The sequence below is a fragment of the Mytilus edulis genome, chromosome 12, assembly GCF_963676685.1.
Source record: "Mytilus edulis chromosome 12, xbMytEdul2.2, whole genome shotgun sequence".
Lineage (NCBI taxonomy): Eukaryota > Metazoa > Mollusca > Bivalvia > Mytilida > Mytilidae > Mytilus > Mytilus edulis.
This window is the reverse complement of record NC_092355.1, coordinates 27,465,369-27,479,036: the sequence shown is the minus strand read 5'-3', so window position 1 is coordinate 27,479,036 and position 13,668 is coordinate 27,465,369. Positions and strand designations below refer to the sequence as shown.

Genomic DNA, 13,668 nt, shown 5'->3' with positions numbered 1-13,668 from the left:
CCTGTATTGTATGCTTTCGTTTAAAAAAAATGTCATAGCATTTTTATAATTCAGAGTGAAATTTCAACCAAACAGCTTCTTTAGTGTTATTGTCAAGCAATGAATTCGGAAATTTAGTGAATTTTATTTTCTTGGAATCCACGTACCTAGCCAGTATTCGTTATCAACATTTCCAAATCCGTTCTCGTATTCCTTCCAAATTCTTTGGAAATTAACAGACCCATCTAATCTCCTCTGGATTATCTAAAATAAATTCTCCCACACAATAACAATTTACTCAGTTGATCAAATCAGTGTTACTTTGTCATTTTGATTAATAAACTATTTGGCAATTTCGTAATTGGCCCTCATATAAATTAGGAATTTTTCCATCGACAATAAAAAGCATGCAGAAAGAGAAAACGTACATGTATATGTGCGTAATGGTTTTTTTTTTTATATCTAAGTGTTTCAAATCTTTGATTACAATATTCATATTTTGTTAAGCTAACAACTAGTGATATAAATAGTTATCTTTTTATTAAAGATATCACAAAATTATTGAAACTACTATATATCAATTTCAACTTATCGTGTTAAGCATTAACAACAATCAATTTTGTCTACCATTAAATCAGTCTACAGTGGGCAAGTGGAAACAACTGTATTCAGAATCAGTATCGGTAATTGAAATTGAAATATTGCGCAAAACATGCTTATATGGAAATTTCAATTGATTGATAATTTGATTGATCAATAAGTGTGAAATGCCAATTTCGCAACTATTGCAATATTACTTGGCGGTCAGTTTGTATTAGATGAAGAGTCCGGATATTTCCCAATAGGAACGAATTGTGCCCCTCTTCTTGCCGACTTGTTTCTTTATTATTATGGGGCTGACTTTATACAAGAACTTCTTAGGAAGAAAGAAAAGAAATTAGCAATATCCTTTAAATCTACTTTCCGCTATAGATCACGTTCTTTCACTCAATAATTCAAAATTTGGTGACTATGTTGAACGCATCTATCCCATTGGACTCGAGATAAAGGATACAATAGATACAGTCAAGTCTGCCTCATATCTTGACTTACATCTAGAAATTGAAAATGAGGGTCGATTGAAAGCAAAACTTTTTGACAAATTAGATAATTTCAGCTTTCCAATTGTGAACTTTCCATTTTTAAGTAGCAACATGCCAGCAGCATCTGCATACGGTGTATATATCTCCCAATTGATACGATATTCCCGTGCTTGCATTTCATATCATGATTTTCTTGATAGAGGGTTGTTGCTCACAAGGAAGCTATTAAATCAAGAGTTCCAAAGGGTGAAGTTGAAATCATCACTTCGTAAATTTTACGGACGCCATCACGAGTTGGTTGACCGTTATGGAATAACCGTTTCACAAATGATATCGGATATGTTACCCTTCCCTTTCATGAATATGACCTATCGAATTAAACTATTTACCGGATTTGTTATATTATAAGCAAGACGACGGGTGCCACATGTGGAGCAGGATCTGATTACCCTTCCGAAGCACCTGCGATTACCCCTATTGTTCGGTGGGGTTCGTGTTGTTTATTCTTTAGTGTTCTATGTTGTGTCATGTGTACTATTGTCTGTCTGTTTGGCCTTTTTATTTTTAGCCATGGCTTTGTCAGTTTATTTTCGATTTATGAGTTCGAGTTCGACTGTCCCTCTGGTATCTTTCGTCCCTCTTTCATAGGATCAGGTGTGTTATGTCTCGTTCTTCAGATGAACCAAAATATTAATAGTTTTCTCAATTCTATTTATAGAATAAAAAATAGAAGTAATGATATTATAAAACTCACAGTCCAACCTCCACCATCTGTAGTCATATCACAATAAACTTTGAACTCGGTTTTATCGGGATATATCGTGTATACATCGGAGACGGATACATAATTTTGCAGTTCAGAACAATCTTTTGCAGTCTTCATAACACATACTCCCGAAGCTATGAAATAGATACAGAGGTTTGTTGTGGGGACAATATATTATGATTGTAATTGTCATACTTATATATTCATGAATCATTTGAATAATTATTATGAAAAGACATACATTTGAAACAGCGAAATAGTAATGATGAAATAACTTATCTTCTAAAAAAATGTGTTTAATGTCTCGTTCCTCGAATGAACCACAAATGCATGGATTTTTTCACGCTAAACTGTCCCAAATTTAGACGATCTTTCTAAAATATCTTCAATTTACTTTAACTCTTCAATTCATATACAAATTAAATTTTTTTTATGTGATTTTCTATTTTGGGAAAAGTCTATTCACTTCACGTACGATCACATCAACATGATCAAATCAACTCTTGTTTATTATTTTCAACACAAAACTAAAAGAAATTGAAAATAACTCCAGTTGAACTCAGTTGAACTCAAGCAATTAACAATGTTCACTAGTAATTGTCTCCGGATAGATGCCGCAAATTAAAACTGCATCTTAATAAGCATTCAATAATTCTTACTTGCCTTTTACATCCCGTGTCAACATTCTAATCATTTCGGAAACTTGCTTTTCTCCTCCAGATTCTGAAACAGATATAAACAGTCGTTTGTCCTAAAGTATATCATGATTGTTGGGTAACTTACCGGTTACCCAACAATCTGCTTACCCTTCCGGAGCCCCTGAGATCACCCCTAGTGTTTGGTGGGATTCGTGTTGTTTATTCCTTAGTTTTCTATGTTATTTCATGTGTACTTTTGTTTGTCTGTTTGTCTTTTGTTCATTTTTAGCCATGGCGTTGTCAGTTTATTTTCGATTTATGAGTTTGACTGTCCCTTTTGTATCTTTCGTCCCTCTTTTACCACAGCGAAAGACTTTAATATTGAAATGATCATGTCTTCCTTCAACATAAAATAACATGAAAACGACATATTTAAGAGATAAAAAAAAAAGAATTACCTTCTCTTTTAACCCTTAACTGCTCAAATTCACTTATTCGATGCATATCTCCGAGATACTCAAAATAACATCTTCACATCACAAGTCTGTTTCAACAATGAGCGAAGAATAAACGCTATAGAAATCTTTAAAAAGCCACAGCATGACAAACTTTTAAACAATGTAAACCACAAACTTACATCATGTTTAATTCAAAAGCAATACTCGAAAATATAATATGACAGGCGGCAACTAAATAAATGCCCAGAACATCGACCTCTGGCTTTTGGATATCACATGTTATTTCGAGGGAACACATTGTTACGAACGTTCAGGGTTTCCCGTTGCCTAAGATTTTACGGACATTTGCCAATTTTATGATAATCAATAAGTTAGGTCTGTGATATATGAGTGAAAAATCAATAACTCAAAATTTAACACATACATGTAAATAGATGTCAAAATTTATTCATCAATAATTGACACTTAGTCAAGTTTGAAAACCCCATGAGTAAACAAAAGTCGATGAATAAGATGAGATTCATCTCACTTATCTGTTAAAATATATTAATTTCACCATCTTTTGAAATCTTCTCTTATATGCAACAGGCAAACTGATACGTGAATCAACTTCAATTATAAACAAAATAATACCTAAAGCCTTTTCCTTATTAATAACAACTTCTTACCAACCCTAAATTGATGCACACATACAGACACCCGTCGTCGACTTACTTTATATTGACGTTTTTCCAGATAGCCAATATAAACAAAACCATTTCTTTTCAGTACTTGAAATTAAGCTTGACTTAACATGCAGAAAACAATTCGCGTAGATCAATTATTTGATAAATAATTTTGTTTGTAGATATAATCACCCACTTAGATTATTTGAACTGTTATGTAATATTGATAGCACAGACAAAACGGTGAAAAACAGTTCATAAAACTAAATTGTGAACTGATAATAAACTTTTTTAGAAATGACAATTAATTGTAATGACTATAAACTTGATAAAGAAATTGGTGTCGGAAAACTTGTAAAATTATAAATTGTTAAAGATAGATGCGCAATGCCAAAAAAGTAAATGGCATACATGTACTTGTTTTCGACCTCTTGTTATTAAACACGGTACTTATACATTCTCCGATTTCAAATGTTTGGCTTTGAGTGTTCCTGATGAAGGAAATTCCAGAAATGCGCTTTGGACGCAATAAATTAAACGTGTTGTTTCCAACTTTTAAAATATGAATGATACTTTGTTTCGAAGGTTAGATATATTGTCATATCTAATTTAGTTTGTTGGGGTACAAAGCGTACTTTAATGAGTGATATGTAATTTAGTATCATAATGTTTTGTTTCCGGTCTTATTAAACGCACTGAAAATTAATTCATAATTATGCGCTTAACTAATATTTTGGATAAAGCTCTTTTAAGTTTTCATCATTTAAGTTCAAAATCCATAATGGTGTACAATATGGCATTCGTTCCTTTCCTTCTTCTAATTTTATCAAGACCTGAAATTGCTTTCATTTTTGTACTTAAGTCCTTGTGCAGTGTTTCGATAACATGTATAATCATAAAACATCTTCGTTTTGTATCTTTGTTTACGTGATAACAAAATTAAAATACCTTTAAGAATCAACTTTATGTCGTCTTTTAGCTTTCCTTTCATTTGGATAATTTCTTTGTACACTTCCATTTCTTGAAAAGACAAAAGTAGAATATAAGTATACAAACATGCAAACATATAATATAAAAAAAGAAGATGTTGTGTGATAGCCAATGAGACAACTGTCCACAAGAGACCAAAATGACACAGACATGAACAACTTAACATGGTTAACTTTTATAAATTGTTACTTGGATGGAGAGTTGTCTCATTGGTACTCGTACCACATCTTCCTTAATCTATGGTTTGTAAAAGTGATATGATGTAGGCTTAGATAACTATTTGATTACGTTTCTGATCTTTATATGTAATATATATATTATTTCAATGTAAACGTTATCCTTTGGTGTTAGTATTTGTCTTATTTAAACACATTTTTTAATATTATATGTTATTATGTACTTACTGTTGAGAATATTCTGCGTATCTCTCTTTATATCGTTTCCACTGATATTATGATTTACTGGTAGACATGTTTCTACAATTACAAAGTTTTAACATAGATGATTTAAAAGATAGACTTCTCAAAAAATATGTTGATCGTTTTAGTTATTTTTAAATGTACATATATAAGTGAAGCAAAATAATATAAAAGAAATAGAAAAAAATGTGATTGGATAACTGATAATTTCAACAATATGCTTGTGTATAAAAGTAAATGATACACAACGCTATATTTTGAGAAAACGGAAATCAGTTATTATGGAACCGGCTATACATAGTTTGCAAATTAAAAGAGTTTTAGAAAGGATACTGTTACAAGCTTGGTGTACTGAAAAGGAATGTCCCCTATACATGCCATATGATGCAAAACAGGGATATGCAATAATGTGTCATTGTGGTACAACAGTTAATAATCAAACCCATAATAGATACCAGGACTTAAATTGTGTATTTGCGCTAGACACGAGTTACGTCTACCAACAACTCAACAGTGACGCTCTATTTGAAAAAAAAATAAAAAGGCCAAATAAAGTAGTTGAAGAGCATTGAAAAAAAGGTAAATTTTCAATAACTGCTATCAAAATTGTAGTATCAAAGTAATTGTATTAGTTGGTCAACTGCAAATGAAATCAATAAATCCCACTAAGTTGATTGTTACTGTATACGTTAAATAGTTTCTAGATGAGTAGCATTTATAATCAGTTATCAAAGGTACTAGGATTATAATTTAGTACGCCAGATGCGCATTTCGTGTTCATAAGACTCATCAATAACGCTCAGATCACAATTAATGTAAAGCCAAACCAGTACAAAGTTGAAGAGCATTGAGGACCCAAAATTCCAAAAAATTGTGCCAAATACGGCTAAAGTAATCTATTCCTGGGAAACGAAAATCCTTTGTTTTTCGAAAACGTTTGCAACAGGAAGTGCTGGTGATCTATAGGGCGACACTATCACAGTACTACAAGCGATATTCAAAGTTCCATATACACTACCACAAATTTGTTGTAATCTGTTTTAAATTCAATCAGTTATCATATAAATGCTAAATATACTTTACGTTACACAACTTTATACATATTTTATCTTATTTGATTAAATATTCTTTGAAAAGCCGTGTTACCTATACATGCTAGACCATGCCCCGTAATTGCATTGCAGATGTCAACATGTTTAATAGACATGATATTTGTACTACTGAAAAATAATAATATCGAGGTTTTTCGTAATTACAAATTGGTAAAAAAAGTTAACGAAATTCTGTCACGGATAACATGATTCAGTTTGGAAGATTCATCGTTTTAATACTATATCCGCTGGATATGTACTTACTAATATATTAGTCTATTAGTTTTAAATGAATTTGAACTAGGTTGAAGTTACTGCCAGACCTTCTATTGTGTTGCTTAATTTCATTTGTTTTTTATATAATATGTATAAGCAGTTTCTGTATTTCGTTCTTATTTTTTAAGCTCCGCTACTGGTTTTTTTCAGTTGTTGTTATTCTGTGCTTTAAAATCACTGTCCAAGGTACCAGGAATTGAGCATTAACAAATGTGTTTAACCTTGTAACATTCCTAATACGAGTGTCTAATGTCGGGAAACTGTGGTTCCGTGATTGTCGTTGGTTTATGTCTTTTATATTTGTTATTAGTTAATTATTTTGTTATAGTTAGTCATTGGTTTTATTTTTAATTGTTTCACAATTTAAATATCGGTGCCTCATGACCGATTATACGGTATGTATTTGTCATTATTGAAGGCTGTACGGGTGCCAATAGTTGCTAACATCCACCCAGTTGTTTATGTTCTGACAGAAAGTACTTATTTTTAGCTCACCAGGCCAAAAGGGCCAAGTGAGCTTTTCTCATCACTTGGAGTCCGTCGTCCGTCGTCGTCGTCCGTCGTCGTTAACCTTTACAAAAATCTTCTCCTCTGAAACTACAGGGCCAAATTTAAACATACTTGGCAACAATCATCAGTATCTAGTTTTAAAATGTGTCCGGTGACTCGCCAAACCAGCCAAGATGACCGCTATGTCTAAAAATAGAACATAAGTGTAAATTGTATATTTTGGCTTATAACTCTCAAACCAAAGCATTTAGATCAAATTTGACATTGAGTAAAAATTTTTATCAAGTCAAGATTAAGCTATCTTGTAATTTTCAGATGAATCGGACAACCGGTTGTTGGGTTGCTGCCATGAATTGGTAATTTTAAGGAAATTTTGCCGTTTTCGGTTATTATCTTGAATATTATTATAGATAGAGATAAACTGTACACAGCAATAATGTTCAGCAATGTAGGATCTAAAAATAAGTTATCATGACCAAAATGGTCAGTAGACTGCTTAAGGAGTTATTGCCCTTTATAGTAATTTTTTACCAATTTTTCGTAAATAATGTAATCTTTTACAAAAATCTTCTCCTCTGAAACAACTGGGCCATATTTAACCACACTTGGTCACAATCATCATTGGGGTATCTAGTTTAAAAATTGTGTGCCGTGACCTGCCAAACCAACCAAGATGGCCACCATGGCTAAAAATAGAACATAGGGGTAAAATGTAGATTTTGGCTTATAACTCTGAAATCAAAGCAGTTAGAGCAAATCTTTTAATGGTTAAATTGTTTCTCTAATTCTTCGTCAATTTATCCCTTTCTGCACCCATTGTATAAAAAAAAATTTAATCAACGTGTGGTTCGTTTGTTATCAGTACTTCATTGGTTAAAATCCGATTATGACGTCGAATTTTCTTGCTTTTCTCTGAAATTCCTATTGTGACGGCATGAAAAAAGGCGACCATGCCTGATGACGTCACATAGAAAGAACACATCTTTTTTGCAGATCATTCAAAAAGTAGGAATAAGTTTGTCTGCATAATGTTAGAAAATCATTAGAGAAACAGATTCCACCACCAAATCTCGTGTAATACGATATTTATCCACTCTCGACAGTAAAATTTTTAATATTTTAAACGCTCGGGCAAGCCTCGCGTTTTAAATTTCTAAATTTAACTGTCTCGAGTGGATAAATATCGTATTACACTCGTTGCAGTGGTAGAATCTATATTTATCTAGTCAAAATCTATCTACCCTGAAATTTTCAGATGAATTGGACAACTGGTTGTTGGGTTGCTGCTCCCCAATAGGTAATTTTAAGGAAATGTTGCTGTTTTTGGTTATTATTTTGATTACTATTATAGATAAAGATAAACTGTAAACATCAATAATGTTCAGCAAAATAAGATCTACAAATAAGTCGACGTGACCAAAATGGTCAGTTGACCCCTTAAGGAGTTTTGCCCTTCATAGTCAATTTTTTACATTTTTCATGAATTTGGTAAATTTTTGTAAGTTTTTACAAAATACTTTCCTCTGTTACTTAAAGGCCAAGTTTATTACAGATAGAGAAAATTGTACGTAGCAAGAATGTTCAGTTAAGTCAGATCTACAAACACATCACCATCACCAATACACAATTTTGTCATTTATCCATCTGTGCCCTTTGTTTAATATTCACATAGACCAAGGTAAGCGACACAGGCTCTTAAGAGCCTCTAGTTAAATGTTTCCGTTAGGTTTTTTTTCTTCAAATTCACAATCATTAAAACTAATCTTGATAATGCAGTACACAAAACAGGCAATTGTGACAGTTCTCAAACAAAATGTCGGAGTCTTATAATTCTCGCAAAATATGTCCGTTCAAATCTAATGACATAAACTTCAAATGAATATTAGTGCTTTCTATCAGTACGAGGTGTTGCATAATTATGATAACTATCATATTTATCAACTACAAGTCAAAGCCCTGTAACATCCGTACAAATGATCAATATAATACGGGTTTACTTCACATGATGGTAAACTATTGTAACATGTATGGGTGCTTTCTGTCATATGGTCTCATTGTCGGATCAAGTATTGCAATTTAGCGATATACAGTTTGCAAACATATATAGCATGTTACAAAAACGAAATACCAAGTGTAAAACGATACAACCGTAAGAAAAAAAAACGGCATATTCATGCTCAAGACACAACACAAGCCCTCACTCTATCAGTGTTGTAACAGTTAAACATAAGAACAAACTCGAAAAATGTATTTGTTAATTTCTTTACTCATCAGATCATTACAAAACAACAAGAAAAAAGAAAGTGGACACAACGTACATGTCTGACAGTACTCTCAGTTATGCAAACTACTTCAAAGCCAATAACAACTAATGTAACTTGTTCTGGCAAATTTTGAAACATGAACATCATGAACATCGATTTAATTCAAAGACACAGATAAAAGCTTAACACCATAGAGCCATGCTCATGATTAAGTGATATGTCAAAATGAGGTATGCATGCTGTGTTTCATTTGAACGTCATCTAGATGGGTTGTGCGTTAAAAAGTAAAATCACAAAAATACTCTTTCGTCGCAGGACAAGCCATTTTATTTAAAAAAATAATTCCTTCATGTCATACACTATGCTCATTTTAACATGGGTAGACATTATATTTGTCGATATTTTACACTGAGCGTTCTTCAAATGAATATTGGTGCTTTCTATCAGTACAAGGTATTACATAATTATCACAACTATTATATTTATCAACTACAAGTCAAAGCCCTGTAACATCCGTAGATGGGTTGTGCGTTAAAAAGTAAAATCACAAAAATACTCCTCGTCGCTAGGACAAGCCATTTTATTTAAGAAATAGTTCCTTCATGTCATGCTCTATGCCCATTTTAACATGGGTAGGCATTATATTTATCGATATTTTACACTGAGCGTTAGCGAGGTGTAAAATGTTGTCAAATATAATGCCTACCTATGTTAAAATGAACATAGAGCATGACATAAAGGAATGATTGCGATTCTAATAAGACAAATACAGTATTTGTATAGGTCGAAGCGTACGATAATACCGTAAATATGTTTAGCTGTTCCCGTTTCCTCCCCGGGGAGTCTGTACATTACATTTCATATTTGTTAAGTTAAAAAAAATACGAGCAGGGTAAATATATGTTGTCGATATAACATATATTAAAACAGTTTATGTAAGGTACTTGAATGTATATATTTTATATAATGATAGAGATAACTTTAATATAAACAGTACATTTGTGCGCATGTGTCAAACATATTTTGTGCTCATTAAAACACGGCTTTGTTTACAAAGCGTAATAAGGACGTCATATTAGAATGACTGTTTTGGCTAACTCTGATTTACATTTTCTTTGAAATCTTTGACATGAATTCAAACAAACTTTGAAATAAAATGTCGTCATCATACGATTGCGTGTGCCTATCTATCTATTTTAATGAATATTTATGTTTGAACAGTCATAATAGCAATGACAGGTCACCTGTTCGGTGGTTCTAGCACAAAATTCTTATTATTATAATTTGTTCATGCATTGCATTATTGTTAATTAACTCCCCGTGAGATAGTCGTTCAAATGCAGAAGAAAAAGAGTAAACTACATGCAAAACCTGTAAATAAGTTTGAATTAGTATTTTTTTAAAACATAATTAGCAACTGACCTTGTAATTCATACATAATGTTGTCCACCCTCGAATCCTCGTCAGATGATTTTCGCCCCTTTATTATTTCTACAAAAGAAAATGATGAGTTTCTGTTTGTTGTTTATTGACGAAATATCAGTCCGTGTAGTTGGTTGAAGAAATTATAACAAAATATTCTCATTTTCTAGAAGAAGAAACGACATGCTCGGTTTTATAATTAGACTTTTTGATATAGTGTAGATGTTTTATCATCTAAATGACTTACATTACAGTGATTCCTTGCATTTCATTTATCCGACAGAAATTGAGTTACATATTCTAACTAGGAGGTATCCTCCTTGCCATTAGTGGGTCTTCAACACAGCGGGAACTTCCGACACACGGAGTCGAGCTTAAAATACATATTGTTACACTTAATCAATAAAATATACTAGTACACGTTCGGCCAAATAGAAGCCACTCTACATACCAAAACATATGAATGGACCAACATTTTGAAAACATACAGGAGATATAAACAGAAGAGTCTCAAGGCTTGAGCAAGGCGAAAAAAGTGCCGAGGTTAATCATGTTTTGTGAGTTATTATACTTACCAATTACATCTAGCTAAGTTTGAATAAATAAGCACACAGCAATATGCACAATAGAACTCAGTTTAAAAGAAGTATCAGTTCGATGAGAGAATAGCTAACAGTGGAAACTAATCTGACACTGATCTACATTAAAGAACAACGGATTAGCAGCTATAATTGACAAGTCAGCTCCAGACTTCAATTTTATAGATCGAAAGATATTGTCTTCATCATATGTAAAGACACTTATACTATTCATTTCGTAAGTGGTATAGTATGAAGCAATCATAAATAATACGAGAAGAATATAACCCGGATCTTATAAATAACTGGTTATATTTCTGTATTTCCGGGGCTAAGTCCCTATGCGTGAACTAATATTGTTTCAAAATAACATCTTAAATAACTTGACAACAGTAAGGTTTCCGTTAGTTGCCATTAAGTTTCTGATAAAGACAAATATAATAATATCATAGTTACCTTCATTCCTAATAGAATCTACCAGTTTTACTTGTCCTTGCTCTTTCAAAATATCAGTTATGCCCTGCAATGTCATATTTTTAATAAAGTCTACGGTCGAGTTTTCGTCAAATGATGTTTTAAAAATATCCTGTATTTGTTCTTGCACAGCATTTTGAATCGTTTCTCTCATAAGTGTTCTGATGTAAACTTTAATTTTCCTGTTGATGGTATTGGTATCTAGCATGGCAACCAGTGGTGCTCCCTTGTCGCTTATCAGAGGTATAGATAATGGATTTTCATTCCCCAAATCTTTGGTGTCTGCTCCTGATGCTGTTACATATATATCACCAGTCCAGACCAAACAGCAAGAAACTACTATAACCATTACATTTAATGTCCTATAGCACATCATTATCCCAAGTGATTTTCGAGGTATATTTTTTTTCTATATCCTACTCTTTAAGTTTCAGTCAACAGTTATATAAAATAAGAAACAACCGAACTCTCTTAACTGTATCAATCTTACAAAAATAAAATTCAGAAACAGTTGCTCACCGCACTGTATATATATCTATAATTTTAAAATCAGAAACAGTTAAAGTCTATTTCTAATGAATATGTTGGACATATTTGTAGTGTTATCAAACCAGAAACAGACGAAAACACTATAATGAATATATCTTAAAATGATAAATGATACAAAAACCTCTCTAAACTGTTTATCTCTCTACATACAGATTAACAAACTATAGCAATTTATCTTGTAGAGAACAAACTTGATTAGCTTTTATAAAACTTTGTAGTATTTTCGTCTTGAAAAATTAATCGCTGTGAAAGAAGGCCTTATCTCAAAACCATGATAGTATAACCTTATTTTAATCGTATACTAGTAGATAACATAATGTGTAAATGTACTTTTCATCGGATGGTTAAGATTCCTCATGAATAGATTACCTTAGCTGTATTTAGCAAAACTTCGTATTTTATTTTGTCTTATTAATTTGTTTCAGATTCGAGCGTTAATGGTGAGTTTTTTCTAAACGAAAAGCGCGTCTGGCGCAAATACTGAATTTCAATCCTGGTATCTATGATGAGTTTATTTGTATATGCAGGATTTGAATAACTTGCACAATACATATATTTTTACATGATGGGTTAGACACTGTTCGGATACCACAGATGTCATTCCATTTGTTCATTACCCTTCCTTGTAGGCAGTTAACTAACCGCACAAGGTACAGTTTAGTCAATAACCTTTGATACTATATTATGAGCGATTAGGGACAAATTTTGTCTTTTAAATACTTGTTCTGTTGTCAAGGAAGTGTATATAACTAGTTAATCTTTCTTAACTTATTTGTACAAATAAGAGCAAAAAGTTGCCTTCTAGTTTTACTAATAGTTTTGCGCGTAATTGTTTTTTCTGGGAGACGTGTCGTTTGAAGAAGTCATACTTTTGCAGCTAAAATAACATGAATACACTTTATAGTAGAATGATTAGAATAATCTGATTTTTTTACTCATTTGTATTACAAAAGTTGAAAACGTATGGTAAATAATGAACATAATCTCACATGTGGCGTATTCGTCAAAACGACAGAATAATAATGGCATAAAAACTCAAAGAGGTTTCGAATATTGTATAGTTTCTCAAATGTTTAAATCAACATTTACTTTTTATACGGACCTATCTTCAAAAGATGCCAAATATTTTCAGACATTACTACAGACAACGATTCACGGTGTCGCTGGATAAAGCTATTTTATGAACATGCGGCAGGGGTTAATAGGTTTGTGGGGTCTCATAACGCCAGTTATTTAGCGTGATAAGTGGAATCACGAATAGGAGCAATGCTAACGTTATAACAACCATATAGGACTAGACAAATATGTTTCTTTTTTTTATTTGAGTATTTCTGAGAATGAATCAATATCACATTATTTCCTATAAATAGCGGTAAACTGTAGAAATAGCATCTGCACAAATCAGCTTTTGTTTTATTTGATGGTATGCAAGTTGTACATTCAACGTCTCCCAAACATCATCAGATCTATTTTCCATCACTTTAACCTTATATGACTACTGATAACT

The 13,668-nt window shown here is 32.2% G+C and overlaps 1 protein-coding gene across 1 annotated transcript in view; it reads right to left on the bottom strand.

Annotated features, from left to right (window-relative positions):
• LOC139497549 (uncharacterized) overlaps window positions 1-13,668 on the bottom strand; it is a 50,180-nt gene that overhangs the window by 20,990 nt on the left and 15,522 nt on the right. The window contains exons 6-11 of the mRNA XM_071285777.1: window positions 11,595-11,906; window positions 4,983-5,054; window positions 4,537-4,608; window positions 2,491-2,550; window positions 1,816-1,961; window positions 147-243 (exon numbers count right to left, since the gene is read on the bottom strand). Of these exons, the coding sequence (XP_071141878.1) occupies window positions 147-243; window positions 1,816-1,961; window positions 2,491-2,550; window positions 4,537-4,608; window positions 4,983-5,054; window positions 11,595-11,906 (759 nt within the window). The remainder of the gene's footprint in view (window positions 1-146; window positions 244-1,815; window positions 1,962-2,490; window positions 2,551-4,536; window positions 4,609-4,982; window positions 5,055-11,594; window positions 11,907-13,668) is intronic.